This window comes from Lynx canadensis, chromosome C1 (genome assembly GCF_007474595.2).
Source record: "Lynx canadensis isolate LIC74 chromosome C1, mLynCan4.pri.v2, whole genome shotgun sequence".
NCBI lineage: Eukaryota > Metazoa > Chordata > Mammalia > Carnivora > Felidae > Lynx > Lynx canadensis.
Window position 1 is genome coordinate 95,224,912 of NC_044310.1, and position 21,177 is coordinate 95,246,088.

General features: G+C 51.9%; 1 protein-coding gene across 2 annotated transcripts in view; it reads right to left on the reverse strand.

Moving 5' to 3' along the window:
- The window catches only part of KCND3 (potassium voltage-gated channel subfamily D member 3), a 202,736-nt gene extending 182,513 nt beyond the window's left edge, over positions 1 to 20,223 (reverse strand). For both annotated transcript variants that reach the window (XM_032594360.1, XM_032594359.1), the window contains exon 1: positions 19,053 to 20,223. In XM_032594360.1, the coding sequence (XP_032450251.1) occupies positions 19,053 to 20,158 (1,106 nt within the window). In that variant the 5' untranslated portion in view covers positions 20,159 to 20,223. The remainder of the gene's footprint in view (positions 1 to 19,052) is intronic.
- Between the last annotated feature and the right edge of the window lie 954 nt (positions 20,224 to 21,177).

A 21,177-nucleotide genomic window follows, 5' to 3' on the forward strand; every position in this document is an offset into this window, starting at 1 on the left:
CTGCTGTGAGAGAGTGGCAGAGCTGAGGACAGAACTCAGGTCTGTCTGCTTTTGGAGTCCACTCTGTCTCTAGCAGGGGCCTCCTTGGAGAAGCCAGGCCAGCAATCACAGTCCTCAGGAGTGAACAAGCCTATGGCTTCCTTCCTTTGGCCTCGGGACAGGAAGACTGGTGTCACCAGAGAGGAAAACCCACTCTCTTCACTGCCTTCCCTGACCCTCACCAAAACAGTCACACCACTATATTACAGCTTGAAGCCACTGCCCCCTGTGTTGGCATCATGAAAACAACTTGGACTTTTGACCAGGCTGAGGTCCCCGTGGACAGCCCCCTGCCCAGACTGTCCATACATCCCCACTGATCACCCACTGTAAAATCAAGTCCCCGTAGCTCACAGTAATGATGCTGTGGCAGGTTGCAAAAATGTCCACCAATTCTTCCCATCCTTTGGTATTCACTTCCCTGTGCGGTGTGGCATTGTAATTCCTCCCATCAAAAGGCAGAATTGATCTCTCTACCCTTTGGATCTTGGCTTGCACGTGTGATTTGCTTTGGCTATTGGGACATTAGCGAATGTGACACGGCAGGGGGTTGGAAAAGGCTTGTGCATTAGGGTTAACCACTCTTTTAGCCCTTGGTACCTCAGTGACTTGTCACCAGTTGGAGGGTCCTGGGGAGCCCACTGGATGGTGGGACAAGAGACACAGAATCCATCCCTGTTGCTCTAGCCAGCCGCCAGATGTGGGAGGCCATCCTACACCAGCCATCCCCAGTCGAGCCACAGCTAAGCAGAGAGATCAGCTGAGCCAACCCAGACCCAGAGAACCGCCCCACCAACCCACAGAGTCATGAGAAATAATAAATGTTTGTGGCACAAGCCGCTAGATTTCTGGGGTGATGTGTCATGCGATACAAGTGAACTGACACGGAGTCCCACAAAGGAAGTGGTGAAGAAAACAGTCAACACGTGAGTGACAGTCTAGTGCAGCAGTTGGGGACGGGGGGACGGGAGCCAGAATGCCTGGGTTTGAAACCCTGCTTTGCCACTGAGTGAGGAACTTTGACAAGTTACTTCGTCTCTCCGTGCCTCATCTGCAAGGGGAGGACACTGTTGGGAAAACCCAGTTAACAAATGCGGAGCATTTAGGGTATTGCCTGGCCCACTCTGTGAAGGGCTTCCTATCATTACTACTAGAATAGACAGCCCTGCCGTGGTTTCAAAAGCCAGAGCTGTTCCACGGAGCGAGGAGGTTGACCTGCAGACCCCCAGCTTCCGGGATGGCTGAGCTGAAGCACTGAATAGACCCTATCATGAGGAACAGAGGCTGGACCTCAGGAAAGCCTGCCTGACAGGGAGCCTTGATGGATGCAAAGGTTACAGGGGATCTTACAGTCAAATAGCCTTCTGGGACCAAGCGGAACCCAGGCAGGTGGCACCATCTCCCCTCCTGCTGCACAGTGACACACACACACACACACACACACACACACACACACACACACACAGGATTTCTTTGTTTTTGAAAGGTGTCCTACCTAAGCAAATCTTCAGCTTCTCGAGGGGTCGGGGGGAATCAGTCCTCCACAAAAAGGGAGAAGAGAACTCATCCCTTACCTCACTCCTTAATCCCACACCCCAGTCAGTGCCTCTGAATTGCCTTCTGGTTATAACTCTATTGCGATTCAGCGGAAGGAGGGAAACAGGCACTTATGTACCATTATGGCTGCCTGGGCTCCTGGCCAGGGCCGGGCAGGCAGGGCAGAGGGGCCAAGACTCCGCCTGGACCACAGTCCTGGACTCTAGGATTTCACTGTCTTTCCCTGGCTTGGCAGACAGTGCTGGACCAAAGCAGACTGCCACCGAGGATGGCCCAGCTGGGACCTTGAGAGCGCCAGGTGGGTAGAGGTGAAACCAAGGATTCTAGAATTTCCAACCTGTGGGCTGTGTTGCACGAGTGGCTAAGAATGGGCTCCACGCACGCAGGGAGGCACAGATCTCCTCAGCCCCCAGGGCAGCTGGGTGGTGGGGGCAGCAGAGTCCCTGATCAGGATCTTCCTACCTCAAGAAGCCTGGCCAGCTCCAAGGGAGCAAGGTCAAAGGCATGGCCAAGGGAGCACAGAGCTAAAGGAAATGGCCATCAAACTTGGAGCCAGGAAGGAAGCACAAACTCAGGGTGGAGGGGGTCCTCTTGGTCAGAAGCAAAGTTTATATTGTTGAAATTCTAGTTGTCATGAGGAGGTAGACACAACAAATGGAAGAAGGAGAGAATTGGCTCCTGCTCTTACACAGTCGGGAAGTGAAGGGGCTATGGTCCCTGCCATGCCCCTGCCAGGGTGGGGCCAGCACCGCCTGGAGGGGAATCCCTCAGGGCTGGATCATCAGAGACGGCTTCTGCCTTCACCTTGCCCCCATTGCCCAAAGTGCATAGTCCTTAACTCTGCCAACGAGCAAGATGACAGGTGTCACTGCAGTTCATCTGATTCATTTTCTGGACCTGACGACCTCACCTGGCGAGCTTCCCATCACCTTTAGAGCACAAATGGTCAACACAACAGGAATGTTTGTTGAATGAATAAAGGACACTGACATTGACAGATTCAAATCGCGTCTGCAGTCAGAGGCTTGTGGTTTCCACTCCCACTCCCAACACATTTTTGTGGAAACAGGACTACAAATCCAAGGTCTACGGAATCTCTCAGGTTCAGGTTTAATGGCAAACAAGCTGGTCTCTAGTCTCTGGTTTAGTTTTAAACAATTAACATGAAGAAAAAAGGTTTTTAACTTTTTCTTTTACAATAGAACATACATACCTTTGTATATATACAAGCCCCACCCCCCCCTTAAAATAAAGTTGCCCTTATCCTATAACATGAGTTTTATTAAATAATCCTGCCACTCCCATAAAAGGCACTTACGTCTGTGGGCAGAAGGGAGTTTTACAGATGCTGCCTGAGAGATGGTAAGATTTTTTTTCCCCTTGTATGTTTGATATATTTCATAATTTTTTAAAGTAAAAGACCTAACATCTTCATTCACATGAGTTCCCTAGAGTAGTCAAATTCATAAAGACAAGATCCCCATCAATTCTCTCTGAATTCCCCAGGTACAGAATCACTCTCTGGGAAAGGGATGGGTGGGTGAGGGGCTCATGTGAGTGCCAGAAGCCCCGGGCCTGACTCAGGATGATGCTTCTGCTAGGGACAAAGGTCACCTCTCAGTAGGCCAACCTTCCAAGAATTGGAGGCACTCGAGATGGCAAAAAGAGGTTCCCCAGTGCCACCAAGAGCCTAGGGTTACACTGAAAACCTCCTTCCTATGCACCCCTCTTTGCTGCCAGGTTGTCAGACATGTGTATGCACACACGCGCGTGCACACACACACACACACACACACACACATACACCTCATGAGCATAGTGCCTGTTTCTGAGTCTCTCCTACAACTTTCGTCTTTTATCCGGAACAACTTGCCCTTTCTAGCTCTCCAAGCCAACTTCTTCACATGACATACACACTCCTACATGTCCTGTCTCTTCCGTGGCATCTCCAGGTCGAATAGATCTGACGATCTCTGTGGCCCTGCCCCATCTGGATAGGAAAGGTTCCGGAGCTACACACCCGACCCTAAATTTGGGCACATCCTCCTTCACCTCGTGCCCTGAAATGCACAAACCCTGCACCTGACTCACGGGCCAGTCCTACTTGGTTTCAAGTTTCGGCTGTCATTTTTTCTTGACACCCACATGTGTAGGTTCCTCTCACTGTCTGAAGTAAACTGGCAGGACGTGAAGAGAAAGGGATGGGCCAGGACCTGACAACGGAGCCCCTTCTGTGTGCCAGGCCCTCTGCTGGGAGCCGGGGTCTGGGACCACAGTGCCTGCCTGGGAGGAGCAGGGGCTCCCTGTGCAGATGGGGCTGTTTACCCAGGCTTTCAGATGGTGCTGACAGAAGGCAGAGAGCCTCCCTAGGAGAAGACTCACGAAGCTGGCCCATGTCCACCAAGCTTCCCCTTCACCGCCACCACCTGCTGCCCGCTCCTTAGTCCCTGTCCTCTGTGCACACTGGAAAGAAAGCCCGTGACATGCTCACAGCCAGAGAGAGCCCACTCACTGCTCACCCTCTCCCCGGCCCTCTGTGAGCATTAAACGGTTAGTTTCATTCAAATACCTCAAGGTAATGTAAGCCGCGCTGCCCACACGAATGCTTCTAGCAATATACAGATTCTCTTGCGTTCCTGTGGGGAGCTCATGTAATAAAATAATGAGAGCGGAGAACAGAGGGTCATTTCCAGACCAATGGGATAATAGGGATGGGGTGGGACAAGCAAGAAACCAACCCCTGGTGGAGGTGTCAGTAGAGATGGGGTGATGGGAGACTGTAGAAGGATGGGGGCTCCACCGGCCTCATAATCCGCCCATCAGCGCTGTGTAAGCCCTTGACTATTCACCCCAAAGGGCCTGGTTTGGAGTTCATTCGCTCATCAAGCTTCCATTCCCTGAAGGGCTAGGAGCTGCCAGGGCTAGACCTGGGTCACCTTAAGTCTGTGCCAGGACCAGTGTCCCAGGGTCTTCTTGCCACCGAGTCCCCTAGTAACTTCCTTGACCATAAGTATACTTGCCTGGCAGAATGGTTTCCTTAACAGAACCTTCTGGGCTCTTTTAAAAAAAATGTTTTTTAATATTTATTTATTTTTGAGAGAAGGAGACAGAGCATGAGCAAGGGAGGGGCAGAGAGAGAGGGAGACACAGAACCCTAAGCCGACTCCAGGCTCTGAGCTGTCAGCACACAGCCTGACGCGGGGATCGAACCTACAAACCGTGAAATCATGACCTGAGCCGAAGTTGGACACTTAACCAACAGAGCCACCCAGGTGCCCCAAAACCTTCTGGGTTCTCAAATCTCTCACCCTTTTGGGGTGTAGAGGAAGCAGGCTTGGGCTCAATACACAGAAGAGGGACTGGCCCTCTCCTGCATGGAATGCGCTGTGGCCAAAAGGGTTAGCATCCATCCCTGAATGGTCAGGCAGACCTGTTACCATCTGCTGGGAGTTGTTGAGGGGAGTCCAGCTGTGAAGCGGGATAGCAAACTGGACTCTTTCTAAACCCAAGACTTGTGTGCCTCAGATGGCTGTCTGACGGTCCCAGGGTTAACATCTTATGCCTTCCCCTCATCCAGCCCGTGCAGAGGAGCCCTGGGGCTGAATCCACAATTCCCTGCTGTCTCCAAACACAGTATTATGTGGCTGCAGGCTGCTGACCTTGACCCTGTCGTCCTGGCTCACCATCAGGCATCCTGGAGCTTTCTGGGGGAGTCTCCAAGCAGGACCTCCCAGGCCCTCCTGCAGACTTGCCTTTCTGTGGCCACTTTGGCCAGGGGCTCTTTTAACTTTTTCTTCTTTGGAGGTGAAGAGAGGGAAATGGGAAAGTCCCCAGTGCCTTGCCATCCACAGGCTATGGATCCTCTAGGCTGCTGGACTAAAGATCAGTTTTTCTTTGAAGAGTGAGAGACTTACAGCTTGTGGAACTGGCTAGGAGGTGAAAACTACTAAGTTCAATCCATCATGCAGTAGAGAATGCTGAGCACCAGAGAGAGACAGTAGCTTGCCCAAGGTCACAGAGCCTGCCCAAACTGGCCCCTCGACCCACATCTCCTGGCTCCTAATTGTCCTAGGGAGCCCTCCCCAGCCAAAGGATTCGGGCAACCCACATGGGCCAGCCCAGGCGTAAAACACCTAACTCAGAGCATGAACGCAGCAGCTTTCTGCTCTTCAGATGAGAAGCTGACCTTACATGGAAATATCAAGAAAGTCAAACACAATGTGTGGGGTGGGGGTGGGCATAATGCTTCATCATCTCTAAGCCCTGCCCAAACTCTGAGCATGGCAATCGGACTGCAGAAAAATGTTTTATTAATCGACACAATGCCCTTTTCCTAGCCCGGAGAGAGAAGCTTCTGCTGGAGAGGGGAGGGAGGAGAGGGAGACGAGGGGGCTTTGGCTCCAAAGACACATGCCCTCAAGATACATAACTCTGGGGAGAACTTCTAGCAGCTTCTGGACACAGAAGAGAAACAGGTTGAGGAAGAAGGGAAAGAAGAAAAACAAATGTAGGGTCACACATGGCAAATTGCTCTCGTTCCTCTCTCGTGTGGCATGAAAAAGCAGAAAATGTCCAACACCAGCCGTCAGGAGAGCCAGCCGGGGGAGGAGTGAGGGTCACCACTCATGAAGAGAGTCACACCTGTACTGTGATTCCTCACCGAGGGTGGGTACGAGGTAACACCTGTGACCCATGTGTGCAAGGGGTGACATTCCCTAGGTCCCCAGGAGACTCCTCACCCTACCCCTCACCTGCCCCATCAGCAGTGGGCGGGACCTACAGTAGGGGGCGGACGCGATGGACAGGGCCAGCCTGCCCTCTGTCACCGGGCTCTGACAGGGCCTCTGAGAGGCCCTATCAGAGCTGCTTCCCATCACTCCCACGCGTGAGGCTGGCCTCTAGCTCTCTGCTGCCGGACCTGGGCCTGCCGTCTCTCCAGGGTGCTGGGAGGGACCCCTGAAAAGCTGTTATGCCCGGAGGCCTGCTGAGGGGAGGGTGGGGATGTTGCCAACACCCAGATGGAGGACAAGGCAACAAAGCCACCTGGGACCAGAATCTCTCCAGAGAGGAAGATGGCACGAGATTTGAAAGTTATTCTAAAAGAAATTTACATAGGATATTTACATAGTATGCATATTTACAACTTTCCCTCTTCCCTAATTTTTTTTTTTTTTTTTGCACAGACGTTACTACTACACTAAAATTTCCTATCTCCCTTTTTGTCCCCCCTTCACCAGGACGCACTGTGCCTGTTGGTGACCTCGTCCCCTGCCTGTCCCCTGTGGTCATGTCTCTGGGGGCCCAGAGGAGCTTAATCCCCACTGGCCTTGTCTCCAGTGACTCTGATCTGTCCTTCTTCACCATCCTGTGTCCACTCCTAATGTTCATGACCTTTGCCAACAGGCCTAAGAGTTGGTACAGGCACATTAGCACACTGGGGACATGGTGTCCTCCCCTCCCTCTGCCCAAGACAGAGGCTGTGGAAGGAGATTTCCCCCAAAGGCCTCTCCAAGGATGGGAATCTGGGTCCCTAGGGATAGGGTAGGTGCCCGTGCAGGTCAGACCAGTGCACCTTGTAACCCCAGCCTCTCCATTTATCAGCAGTAGGCTCTGAGCAAGCCTCTGTTTCCTCAGCTTTAAAACAGAAAACAGGGGTGCCTTGGGTGGCTCAGTCAGTTAAGCCTCCAACTTCACCTCAGGTCAGGATCTCACAGTCTATGAGTTCGAGCCCCGCATTGGGCTCTGTGCTGACAGCTTAGAGCCTGGAGCCTGCTTTGGATTCTGTCTCTCTCTCTCTCTCTCTCTCTCTCTCTCTCTCTCTCTCTCTGCCCCTCCCCCACTCAGGCGTGCTCTCTCTCTCTCTCTCTCTCTCTCTCAAAAATAAATAAACATTAAAATAAAAATTTTTTTAAATAACAAAAAACACAGAAAACAGTGATCTCTCCCTCTCATATGACTAATGGGGGAGGTAAATGAGGAAATGCATATAAATAATTTATATTTAGCCCAGTACCTGGAGCACCATAGAAGCTATTATTGTTGTTGCTGTGGTTGTTGATAATGAGGGACAGTAGCCCTTTACATGTCAGGGCAAGCCTATCTCTACTCACTCAGTCTTCAGCAAGGATGGCAAACAGCTGCTTCTCCACTTTCTGGACAGCAACCCTCACGAGGTTCCAACATAGCTGTTAAATTGTCATGTCTGTCCTGGGGTCAGCCTCTCTCCGACGCCTGACCAACCGTGGACGGTACTTCCACCTGGAGAGAGGCTAGAGGGGCTGTTCCTCTGAACCCTCACCCCAGTCCAGCCGATGCCCTCCCTCTCTCTCCCCTTACCAGCTTTCTCTCTTTTTTCTTGGCTTTTATGTCAACCTTACATTCTCATTTTATACATTCACTTGTTTATTGTCTGCTGCTCCGGCGAGAATGCCGGCCTCCGAGGATTTGGCCGTTCGGTTCGTGAGTACCTCCTCAGCCCCCAGCACGCAGCCTGGCACGTGTAGACCCACAATATTTGCTGAATAAATAAGGAACGAGCACACTTAACTTTTCCACTACAGCTGAAATGCCACCTCCTCCGAGAAGGCGTTTTGATTCCTGCCTCCTCCACCTTCCCCTCACACTTTACTACCCTTCACTCATACCTCTTACCTTGCTGAACCCAGAAACACAGCTCTGTGCCCACAGGGCATCTCCGTTACGGGACTGAAGCTCTTTAAGAAGCAGTGGACTCTAAAGGAGTCAGAAGACCTCAGTGGGGCAAGTTCCCTACACCCTCGGAGCCTCGGTCTTCTCATATACAGAATGGGAGCCCAGCACCCACCCCACAGGATGTAGTCCTCACCCCGGCTTCTCTTCACAGCCTCCCCAGTCAACCTCGACTGAGTCTTGCTCATAGCCAGGGCTCGGTGCATGTTTGCTAAATCACTGAGCCATGACTTGGCCAGTTGCTGACCACGGGCCCCAGACAGGTGTCTCCGGGAGGGGCCAGGCCAGAGGAGGTTCCCAGGGAGGCCAGGAGTGTGTCCGACATTTCTCTCAGAGGAGAAGAGGGGGAGGAGGAGTACTGGCAGTGTCTTTAGTCCCCAGAGGCTCTGCTCAGGGGTCTGGCACTTCAGGGACCAGGACAGAGCCGTCTGCAGAGGCTGTGGCACTCCCAGTTAGCACCGCCCTGGGCCAGGCACAGACGGCCGTTGCTCTGTGACCATTCAGACCTCACCTATCCTATCCACATGCCAATGTGAGGATCCTTCTATTTATTTATTTATTTTTAGCAAAGCCCATAAGCCAATTCTGCCTTCCTGGGTCAGCACTGTTTATTTAATTATCATCGTAGGAGATTAAAAGAAAACCTTATTTGACTCAGAAAACCAATATGACCTTTTGGCCCCAGCAGAAACACAGTATGACAGGGAACAGCCACAGGCCAAGGACAGAGGCTGAATGGAGGTGTCCTGGAAGCCATTCACGGGTGGCTTCCACATTTCTGAAGGGGGCAGGGTGCCAGAGAAGTGGGGCCTCTCCTCCTCCTTCCCTTCAGTTTTCTTTGGTAATCTCATCGATTCCCTGCCTCACCCCATTCCAAAACTGCCTTGCTGGCCTGGCCCCCTTCTCTGTGTTAAGCTCTAGACCCACCTTCCCACCACCCTGCCGGCTGCCTCAAGGCTGCCCAGAGTCAACTGCAAGTAGAGAAGGTCCAAAGCCAAGTTTACTGTCTCTACCCTCCCTTGCCCTCCTGCCAAACTGTTCCTCCCATGACGTGTGCCACCTCCCCATCTCTAATCACCCGGCGTCATAATTCCAGAGTTACTTTTGACTTCTCTTCTCCTGGATGTCTTTCCACTCTACCTCTTTCTGTCCCTTTCCACCGCAACCATCCCACGTCAGGCCTTCCTCACCTCTTTCCTGGATCAGACTGCTGGCTGGCCGCACAGTGGGCAAGGGCCCCCTCTAACACTCAACCAGAAGATGGCTTCAGATCTTCCTAATCACTGCGACACCGGAACGCCGTTAGTGGCTCCCTAATGCCTCCCAGATAAATGCCTTAGCCTAATATTTGAGGTCCTCTGTGTCTCCAGCAAGCCTTTTATTCCTGCTTATCTCTAGCCATTTCCCTCATATACCCTAAACACTAGCAAACCAGCGCACTGGGTAAGCTCCCGAGCACCGTGCCCTTTTGCAATTTACTTGGATTTCCCATTTCCGCATCTCAAAATCCTACCTACTGTTGTTGGTCTAGCTGAAATGTCACCTTTTCCGTGAAGCCAGTCACTCATTCATTAGCAAATATTTATTAAGCATTCCGTGCCAAATACTTCCCGATCATTCCAGAACATGCCCCATCCTTGCCTGTCTGCTCATAAACACACTCAAATCCCCTGCTGTATCATCAACTTCTTAGGACAGGAGCAAGGTCTTAGTTATTTCTATTTCCCCAACACTGCCTAACAGGGTGCGTCACAAATACTAGGTGCTCAAGGATATCTGTTGGGTTGAATCAAGATGCGTGCTGTCTGTGGTTTTAGTATCATTTCGTTTAAATTCTACTAATTTTTTTTGCTTAAGTAGGCGCGGCCAGGAAGAAGTAAAAATAAACTAATGATACTTCTCAGTAGCGATAAGCCTGTAATTATGGTCAACCCTAAGTTACCCATGATACTGGAGACAGCGCTGGAGGGAATCTCCCACCAGACGCATAAAAACATTATTGCCATCAGTCTTTGATATGTATTGTGTAGCCGTCAAGGAGCTGATTTGACTTTTCAACCCTGCGTGGCCAGTCAGGTTGATATCTGCCTCCACAGTCCGGATGGCCGGCTGGGTAAGAGGGACAGAAGGAAAGACGGAAGACATGCTGGTGGCTGGGTCCAGCCTGGGACGGAACGTCTGCTCCACACAACCCCAAGGCAAGGCCGGGCGGTCCCAGCATCACAGGCACATGGCGTGTGTCAGCACGGTGAGGGCTTTGGCCAGTTTCTCTCAGATGACTGCAAGGGTGGAGACATCCCAGCCCCCCGGCAGCCCAGTCTGGTGTCCCGAATCCGGTGTCCAGATTTTTGTTTAAGGACGACAACAAAGTGTCACTGGGACTGAGTAAGGTCCTGGGACGGAGGGGGGCTGTGCTTCCAGTCTGGCTGGCATCGGGATGGTGCCTTCGCTGTGCCACCGGGAACCACTGGACGCAAATCAAAGAAAATGAGATTTGCAATTTTGCATCAATAGCCAGATAATGTAGGGGGGGAGAGTTCCCCGCTTCCACTTTGGAAGCAAACAAATATCACATGTGGTGATTCGGCAGCTGCATGAGTTGGGGAAAATTGATGCACATTTCATGTGTCAGGGAGCTGAGTCCCAGAGAATGGAGCCAGCCTCCCAGAAAATGGTTTCTTTATATAGTTCCATCCATTTATTGTTTGATTGGACTTTCTGTATATTAAATTCAAGCTGTTCTGCCGCTCATGGGTATTATGATGCGTTGGCTCCGTGGGAAATAATGAAGGTGATGGGATTTTACAGCATCACATTACAAAGGAGGCGTCCCCAGCCTCATCCATCTCTCCATCAACTAGCTTGTGTGTGAGGTGGCACTTATATTAAAACGATTTTTCTGATTCAGTTTAATGACACTCATTCCAGTCCTGACACCCGGAATATGATTACATGAGCGAGATGCAATCTTCCTCCATCCAGTTGTGGTCAGCAAAGGCTGAGCTGTCTTCCCTCCCTGTCCCCCACCTTCCCACTCACCCATCATTTGCATTGTGCTGGGCGGAGGGCGGGGGAGGCTGGGCCTCTGTTCTGGCCTGGATGCAAGCTGGACAGAGGCACCAGCCCTGGACTCAACCTGGAGGGCACGGTATCTGAGCCTTCTGGCCGAGAACTCTGCGTGCTCCGAGGCATTGCGGTAACTCCTTCCTCCTTGTCACAAACAGGTCCTCATTGGAAGTTGGTCTGAGGTCACTATAGAACACCTCTTCCAAAAGAGATTGCTGGGGGACTGGTCCCTACTTCCAATAAATAAATAAATAAATAAATAAATAGAAAGAAAGAAAGAAAGAAAAACTGCTTGGATAGCACCAGAGGATGAACACTGACGACTGGAGTACAGGTGTCAGCTTCTTGGAAGGGGTTGGCTGTGTCCAGGGGCCAGGAGACTCACAGCCAAGTCTCTGCTCCTCTCCCTGCCTGGAGAAGGGGAAGGGGGGCCTTCCAGTCATGACAGCATGTGCACAAGAGCCCTGTGGGGCCCCAGAACAGGAGCTCCCCCGCTGGATGAGAGACACAAAAATGCTCTAGTAGTTACTGAGGGCTTCTGCCCCTCCCCTGAGGGGAGGGCGGGCCAGCCTGCCTTTTATTTACACTATTTTCCGGCAGAATAATTGCTATTCCTCAGGAAGAATCAAGTTTGTGTTTATGGGTGTGTTTAAAGAGGGAAACCCAAACAAAACCAAACAGAGAAAGGGAGAGAGAGAGATTGAGATTGATTTTGAGAGACTGAGGAGGAGAGCTGTGAAATGGGCACCAGCCCGAAAATCCCTTTCCAAAAACTGCAGCAGTTTGAATTGCTGGACTGGAAAACCAACCTAACGTAACGGTTCCAGTGTGAAGCACCCAAAGTCTCCTATATCCTACCCGTGTGAATCCACCTGTCCCCCATCTGCAGCCCTGATCGCCTGCCCGCCTCTCTGTCTCAGCCGCTCTCACAACCACTGACTTTCTGAGTCACCTGTTTCTGTATCTGAGCCAAGACTGTCCCCCATGGTGGTGAGAGGGTGTCCAGTCCTTGGCAGGTGCTTGGTTCATGCCTTCTTGTGAAATGCTTCTCCCAGGGGTGAGGAAAGTCTTGAGGACCGTATCTTCCTGGGCCAGTGCTTGCTACGGGAGCTTTTGGTTTTTTGCTACGGGAGCTTTTGGCGCTGGTGCGGTAGAAGCAGGACCAGCATGGCTTCCTGTTGCCCCTGCCTTCCCGTACATGCAGAATGTCTCAGCTCTCCCCTCCCCGCCACCAGCACCCTTGGCCCAGCCGCCATCATCTGCTGCCTGGACTATGATGGTAGCTTCTCCCCCTACAAAGCATTCACTCCCCAGCAGCCACAGTGATCCTTTTCATTTTTTTTTTAAGTTTACTTATTTATTTTGAAGAGAGAGAGCACATCCATGCAAGCAGAAGGGAGGCAGAGAGAGAGAGAGAGAGAGAGAGAGAGAGAGAGAATCCCAAGCAGGCTCTCCACTGCCAGTGCAGAGCCCGATGCGGGCTCAAACTCATAAACCATGAGATCATGACCTGAGCTGAAGTCAGACGCTTAACCAACTAAGCCACCCAGCTGCCCCCCGAATAATCCTTTTCAAACTTAAGTGAGACCTACTCAGCACCCTCCAGTGGCTTCCCATTCCAGGCAGAGTAAAGGGCAAAGGGCCAAGTCTTTGGTTGCGAGGGCCCTGCATGAGCTGCTTCCCCAGTGACCTCCTATACCCGGGCTGTGCTCTTGCAGCTTGACCCTTAAGACTGTCTAGCTCTTCCAAGAATAGCACCAAGGCCTCTCCTGCCTGATGGACTTTGCATTCATTTGTTGTTCTCTTGGCCTGGAATGCTCTTCCCTAAGCTGCCCACATTCCTTCAGGTCTCTGCTCAAGTATCACCTGCGTTCCTCATGTAAAATGGCAACTCTCCCTGGCTCTCCCACCTTCCCACATTCATTACTCCCTGTTGATCGCACCATGCTTTATTTGTCTCTGTAGCATGAACTGCTGCTTGATAGAATGGATTTGTTTATGTATCTACCGTCTGGGCTCCTCCACTAGAACGTAAGCTCCATGACATCACAGACTATTGTCTTGGCTTCTGTATTCCTATTGCCTAGTGACTACTCAATAAATACGTGCTGCAGAAATAACTGGATGGAGGAAAACTTCATGGATGGGGGTGCTTATCTATGGCTCCCTTTCTGCTCCTCCCTGACCCCAGAGTCTGCAGTGGGAGGCATGGCCATGCAGCCCAAAACGGTGAAGGAGAAGGGTTTCAGCTTCCTGTGCAAGAAAGGCCCAACTGTGCTAAGGTTGACCTCAGAACCAGAGAACGCCCTGCTTGGCCTCCCCATCTCCAACCTGCCCACAAATGGAGATTTGTCTGAGATGACAATATGGCTAACATTCGGACAGCACTTCCAACCAGTTCTTAAAACGGCCGGGGGATGGTTAGCAGATGAGAAAACTGAAGAGAGGTAAGCTGGGCTACTAACCTGTTTGGTTGAACAGATATCTAGTGAGACCCTGAGCTAGGCACGGGCCATACTATGATCTCTGTAATACAGAGATCTGCCCTTGAAGAGCTCACATCCTGCGAGAGAGACACATATGCAGATAAAGTTAATAAAATATGGCAGCCGACAAGACAGAGGTACGTAAGGCCACAATGAGAAGGAAGAGGACGGGTACCTAGGACACCCTGGTAGCAGGGGTGGCAAGAAGGCCTCCTGGAGGAGATGGTGTGGGCCTGAGTTTTGAAGGATGATGGGAGTTGGCCAGACACAGAGCAGATGGGGGGCAATCTCTGGAGTGGCAGGAAGCGTATGCATAAAGTCCTCTTTTTCTGACCTTTGGTCCACTGTTCTACCTACCATCTCCTGTTTTGGCTCAAAGGAAAAGCAGTGAGTCTCATTCAATTCATTCTGTCTGGACCTGATGCTAGGCTGGGGTGCAATCACAGCGCTTTGTATTCTCAGGCGGTAGGGACACAGTAGGCACTCAATAAACGTGGAATGAATACAAGATTTCTTGTGAAGATGTGGGTCTGTATCTTCTCTTGGGAACTGCAGAACCAGAGAACTGTTGGGTAAGAAGTGTCAAACCAAGAAAAGAGCATGGGGTCATTCCTTCCCAGTAAGCATGCTATGACCAGATCCCCCTGGGCAGGGTCACGCCACCACCCAGGTAGATACGGCTGGCTAGGGTCCCAGGCCAAGGCAATTGGGAGTTGGGAAGAGGGTTGGTGGGCCTCGAGGCAGTGAAAGAAGGTGCAGCCAGAATCTTGGGAACTGAGGGTTAACCAGATCCCAGATTGGCCCCACTTCCGGCACTGGGTCGGGGGGTCAGCCTGACCAAGTACCCCATTCTGTGGTGTGCCTGTATTGATTGTCCAGGGCCAGCCCCCAGTCTCGCAAAACCTCGGGCAGGCCCCTTCCAGGATTAGGTTTTAAAGAGAAATGCAAATCACCTGGAGGCTGCTTCATGCTTGGAAGAAGTAAAAATCGATTCTGTTTTCGTTAAAGGGATTTTTGGACCCTGTCAAAAGCTCTCTCATCTTGGGGCATGGGGTGACAGATAGGCTGGCAGTCTCAATTACATAAGCAAGCCAAGCAGGCAGCAGCAGGCCATCTTACCAGGAGCGATGCTGCTCTGTGCCCTTCCCAAGCCCGTCCCCCCCTCCCCAAGACAGCCAAGAGAGCCTCATCCCATCCAGTCTCGGAGCTGGCCCTCGACGGCCCTGATGGGTGCTCTCTTGCGACGCTTTCCTTGTGCACGATCCTCTCTTCCCCACGCTGAACTGGAGCTTCACCCACGGACTGACTCAGACAGTCTGGGCCAATCGTGATGCTGAGCAAAGTCAAACACAATTAAGAAGGAAAATCTGCTTAAAAAAAAAAAATCTACAACATAGAATACATTCACAAACTGGGTGTGTTGGTCTTATTTAATATTGGGAGTTCTGTGTTATCCCTTCCCTCGGTTAACTGAGATAATTGAGGATTTTATTTATAGCATCAATTATGAGCACCGAAATTAATCCTTTCATGGTGCATCTGGGAACTCAACTGTCAAGGGGGCATAAGGGAAACCTGGACTGGCCATGGGGGTCTTCCCCACCAGCAGAGGAAGGTGCAAAGGAAAGCCATCCTCAGGCCTTGGTGGCAGATGGGCTGTTATTGTCCTATGTGCTTAAGGTATTTTGAGATATTAAATAAACAGAAATAATTGGTTCCAGGAGATCCCTCCCTGGAGGACACCTGAGTAACTCATCAGTGAGTCCTAGGAAAGCAGGCAGAGATGGGAACTGGAGCAAGGAAGAGTGAACTCCACTTGGCACATCGGCCCTAGGCCCAGCCCTGCAGCCTGTCGGTCAGCCCTGCTCTGCAAAGAAGCTAAAGAAAGTTTCTCCCAGACGGAAACGGGAACTTGGGGTAGAATCAGGGCAGGGAGGGTCTGGAGATGGGAAAAACTAAATTTGTTGGGAGTTGTTGGAAGCAGCCGTACAGAACGTGGACTATGGCAGAATGTTGGCCTTTGGTATTCCACAGCCACTTGGGGGCTCAAATCCCAGCAGACAGTAAGAAAAAGAAGGGTTTTCTGGAGCAGTTTAAGCCTACGACTAGCCAGTGAATCTGCTCAGGACAGGAACCAGACAGGGTTGAGTTGGGAAGGCCTTCGAGAAGGACAAGAAGACGCCCACAATGCAGAGTGTCTCAGGAGATGGACCAGACACCAAGCGAAGGCTGCCCTCCTCTGCCCCCAGGGCCCAGGGCTGGGACAGAGCCCAAATCTTAGGTCCACCCTAGAAAGAGGAAAGGCAGGTCTGGAAAGGACTGTGAACAGTATCAGGTCAGGCAAATGGTATAGGCACCCCATTCACATCGACCAATCCATTAAAAAGCGTTTTGCCAAGCACCTGCTATGTATAGCCAAGCAGTGAGCCTGGTGATGGTTCCAACTGCCAATTCAGGTCAAAGTCAAAGTAGTCCAATCAAGCATTAGACTACACCAGCCAGGGCGGAGGGGAAGAAAAAGCCTGCTGTCCCATTACTTATCTGAGGTTAGGGGAGACACTCCTGAAGGCTTCTTTTCTTGCTCATTCGTTTCCCCTCCCAGAGGCTAGACGTTTCGACGCATGCAGAAGAGCAGGGAGAGGAGCCCACAGGGCCAGCAGTCAGGGGAAGCATGCTACTTCCCATGCAGGTGCCCTTTCCTCCCTCTTTGCTTTCACTCTCTGGCAGAGGCCTCTTGCTCCCTGCCATCCTCTCTCCTCCCTCAGAAAGTAAATATGAGGCCAAGATTGTCCGTCCCCTGACACTGAACTCACCCCTTGATCTACAGGGTGAATGCTAAAGGAAATCAGTGGTCTCCCCAGCGACAGTAAAACAGCGCCTTTTGCTAGGAAAGCAGCCATTAATTTCAAAGGCAGTCTTTAAACTGGCCAGAGGCAGATGTTTTATTTACAAATTCCCTGTGTGCCTAGTAGAGTGGCTGTAGTACTCACTGCACTGATGTTTTCTTGCAGAGTGATGTGACTAGAAGAAACTAACACTCCGTGGCCATCATATAAAAGAAGTAACCCTGGGGGGCTCTGCCTTCCACCTATGTCCCCGACAGTCTGGGTGTAAGCGGAGTGGTAAGTGGACAGAGAAAGGGCACTGGAGACAGTCAGGCTGGTCTTAGAGAACCAGCGTTGCCCCTTCTCAGCTGTATGACTACAGAAATCTACTTGACCTCTCCGAGCCTCGCCTTCTTTCTGTGTCTTCAAAGTTGTATGGCATTTTTCCTACCTTGCAGGACTGCTGTGAAGACTTCAAGGGATAATGTATGCAAAGTGCTTAGCGCACTGCTGACACATGGTAGACACACACACATGCTGTTATACTAATAATAAAAAGTAATAGGCAGGTGGCCACTGAAGTTTCCATCGATCTCTTCTGAAACGATCCCATTTTAACTCTGACATCCATCTGTCTGCCCTGTTTTCTCCCCATGGCAGTCCTGAGGCATCACTCTGGTGTCATGAGTCCCCATCAGAGGGCACTTAAGGACACTGGATAGTCAGAGCCACATCGGGAGCATGGCCAGGGAGGTCTTGGCCATGGGTGAGGTCGCCTTCAGGAGAGTGAAGGGATGGGCAGGGTCAGCCTAGAAGGGGTAAATGTGTCTCTTTCTCTTGATACGGTGGCCAGCCCCCAAGCCACTTTATCCCTAAATATCCTGCTGTGCCAAGAAGCCCACATCTGCCACCTAAACCAAGAGACAAGGTCAGATGACCAGACATTCTTACCCACTCCAGGCGTGAGCAGCTGTTCAAAGAACTGTGTGTGTGCTGGAGGGAGAGGAAGGGGCAGGATGGCCTGTGTCAGACCGACAAGAGACAAAGGGAATGCCCCCATCAAATATGGCCTCCACAAATGGACAATGACACCCCTTGCTCTCCCCCTCCCGTGTGGCACAATGACAAATGTAATCATTTTAAAAGGTCCCGTCACCTGCTCAGTCATTCCCAATAAGCACACACAGCACTATGGAAAAACCGACACCAGTGCCGCAGGGTTTCAGGCCAGGAAAAAAAAAATCGAATCACCAGGACGCCACCAACCGAATTGTCAAAGACCAAATAAAAAGCTTCATGAATTCTCCATCAGCAATATAATGCTTCCTGGCCTAAGCAAATACAGACCCAGCACATGAATTGTAAAGGGATTTTTGCATTAGCCTCCGTGACTCGCAACGCCCAAAGCAGAAACCCCTAAGAAATACATGTCTCCATAAAGCTGCCTTCGTTGGCTCTAATCCTGTTAGGGTGAAGATTGCAATCTCCTTCCTGAGCCCCTTCCTCTGATGGAAAGCTCGCATGCCAGCACCATAAATACATTTCTGTGACCTCAGCTGGAGAAGGGACCTCGGGGAGATGGAAGAGACAGAGTCACCCGTAGCCTTGCTGAGTGCCTCTCCCTCCCTCTGATGATATTGCTGCTTCTGTGTCTGACCACGTGATCCGTGCAGACCACCTCAGAGTCGCCCAGGTAGGCCGGGGCATTCAATCACAGAGTCGGGCTGAGGAAGCAAGACTGCAACTCCTTCCATGAGAAGAAAACAAATCGGATGCCCCGCTTTGCAGAAAACCCAAGTTCAGAGTCACTTAGAGAAAGTCTGCTCAGATCCACTGAACCCTTGAGCATCTGTGGCAGCAGAGAAGAGAAGGCAACAGAGAAATAGCCTGCAGATATATTACAGAGAAGAAATGCAGGAAGGATCCAGAAGAAGTGCTCTCGGTGTCTTCTGGTTAATGGAAATGTGTACCCTCCTTACGACACTCACGGAACTCCTCAGGGCCTTCTTCCTTCCTACCTGCTGCCCCGTTTCTCTCTCAGTGACAGCCCTTACAAGCACGGATGCTTGTAAGAATACAGCCACTCACCCCACCCCCCACAACACACTGCACACATGGCTGAGAAGACAAATGACGGCTTGATTTTCCATGCTGTATAAAATGCATGTCCCCCCAAAAGAAAACTCAATTCAGAGCAAGCTACCACCCCCAAACAAATCACTTGTGTGCCTTCCTCTTCTGATGAGGCAACTCCCCTTGCTCCTACAACTTGGCCAAGCGACTCCCCACTCCTCTGCCCAGTCCTGATGCCATCCACGGTTCCCCACCCATCCAACCTCCACCCTCTTCCGGTCTACCGGCACAGACTTACCCCAGTGTGGTCATGGTGACAATGGTGTACCAAAAAGAGGCAGGAATGCTCGTGAACTTGCTGGCAGAGGAGCCCTTCTCCGCGTAAAACATCACAGTGGCAAAGATGATGATGGCCATGGTGAGGGAGAAGAGGAGAAAGCCGAGTTCAGAGGCACAGCTCTTGAGCGTGTAGCCCAGGATCCGCAAGCCCTGGGAGTGGCGCGAGAACTTGAAGATCCTGAAGACGCGGAAGACCCGGAGCGTGACGAAGGCACCGGACACGTCCTCATTGTTGGTCATGACCAGGCCAATGTAGTACGGCATGATGGCCACCACGTCGATGATGCTCATGACGCTGCGGATGAAGCGGTAGCGGCTAGGCGCCGCGAAGAGCCGGAGGAGGTACTCCACGGTGAAGATCATGACGCAGGCAGTGTCCAGGCAGAAGAAGGCCACCGAGTAGCGCTCTCCACAGGGCAGCTCCTTGCTCCCGGGCACCGTGCCGCACGGCACTGTCTCCACCACGTTGGTGATGACCGACACGGCAATGAAGAAGCCAGTCACGTAGTAGAAGACCAAGGCCAGCGTGCTGGTGTGCGGGTTCTCGAAGGCCCGCCACATGGTCTGGCGGAAGCTGAGCGAAGGCATGGACTCCTGGTTGTTCTCCGAGTCATTGTCGTCCATGAGCCGCTCGGCGTTCTCCCTCTTGCGGTCCTTGTACTCCTCGTAACAGCAGTCTCCGATGATCTCCGGGAGGATGCCATAGAAAGCCAGCTCGTCGTCGTAGGCCGAGATGCACTCGTAGCGCGGGTAGTGCAGCTTCCCCGTGCGGTAGAAGTTGAGGACGCACCGGAACACCTCTGGGTCCCGGTCAAAGAAGTACTCCTTGGTGTCCTCATTGAAGAAGAACTCCTTCTCCGTGCTGCCCAGCAGCGTGTCCGGGTAGCGCTCCAGCGTGGTCCGCCAGGTCTGGAACCTCCGGCCGCTCACGTTGAGGACGATCAGTTCATCCTGCCGCTTGTTCTTGTCGGCGGGGGCGAGGGGCATGGGGCAGTTGGCCACTGGCATCCACCCGATGGCCGCTGCCCGCGCAAAAGGCAGCCAGGCTGCCACTCCCGCCGCCATGGTGACTCCAGTTCTTGGGCCGGCCACTGCTCAGAGGCTTTGCACACCAGCTTGGAGTTAGTTCCGGGACCCCTGGGAGATGGGAGGAGAGAGCAGAGAACCGGGTGAGTCCGTGATTGCCTCCCAGGTAGGAAATGGGACACAGGGAAGGGTCCGTGCTGAGTGGAACAGCGAGCAAAAGTCTTGAAGGCAAATTAACGAAACCGAGGCCGCCACCGAAGAGAGGAGACTTGATTCCTTTCCCTCCCCTCCTAGGGAGAGCACCTAGCACAGGGCAGTGCCGCAGTGTGGGATCACCAGATGTTGTTGACTGCCCGACAAATTGTCGAGTTCCGACAAGGCTCAGGAGCATTTGGAGGGAAAGCCTCTTTACTAGGAAGATCTGGGAAGACGCAGGTAATAATCAGCTCTGAAAGGTTATGGCGTTATTACGAATTTAAATTGGGAGAGGGTAAATGAGTTCTCATTAAAAGAATTTAAAAGTGGGATAAACATGCTAATTTTTATTTCACTCTTCACCCACCAGGGTAATCAGGAATGGGGTGTGGGTGAGAGAGATCAGGTAAACACATGCTTTCTACTCCCCCCTGGTGAGATGGAGGCCGGGGCTGCCCGTGTCCGGAAAGTTCTCCGAGATGGCAGGTGAAGGCAGTAGGCCTACAGCTTGGTACAGTTCTGTTCCCCAAGTCCCATGGAGAAGGCTGTCCCTGGTGCTACCTTCTGGGACACCTGGCAACCTAGCCTCCAATTGTATCCCTCAGAGCCATGACAGAAAGATGTGGGAGAGGCCGTGAGGCGCGGCGGGGTTCCCTCCCCATCCTGTAAAGGGGGTCCTGGGCTCTTGGCTCACCTGCCTTCCATGCATTGTCCCTCTCCCTCCAAGAGGAAGCTGAACCACACTCACTGCCGTCTCCAGATTCCTCGCCTCCCGTCTCCATCTGCCCACCATCCAGAGCTCCCTCGGGTTATATAACAACACTCTTTCCCATGCCAGTGCCTTTCACCTGGCCCCGCTCCAC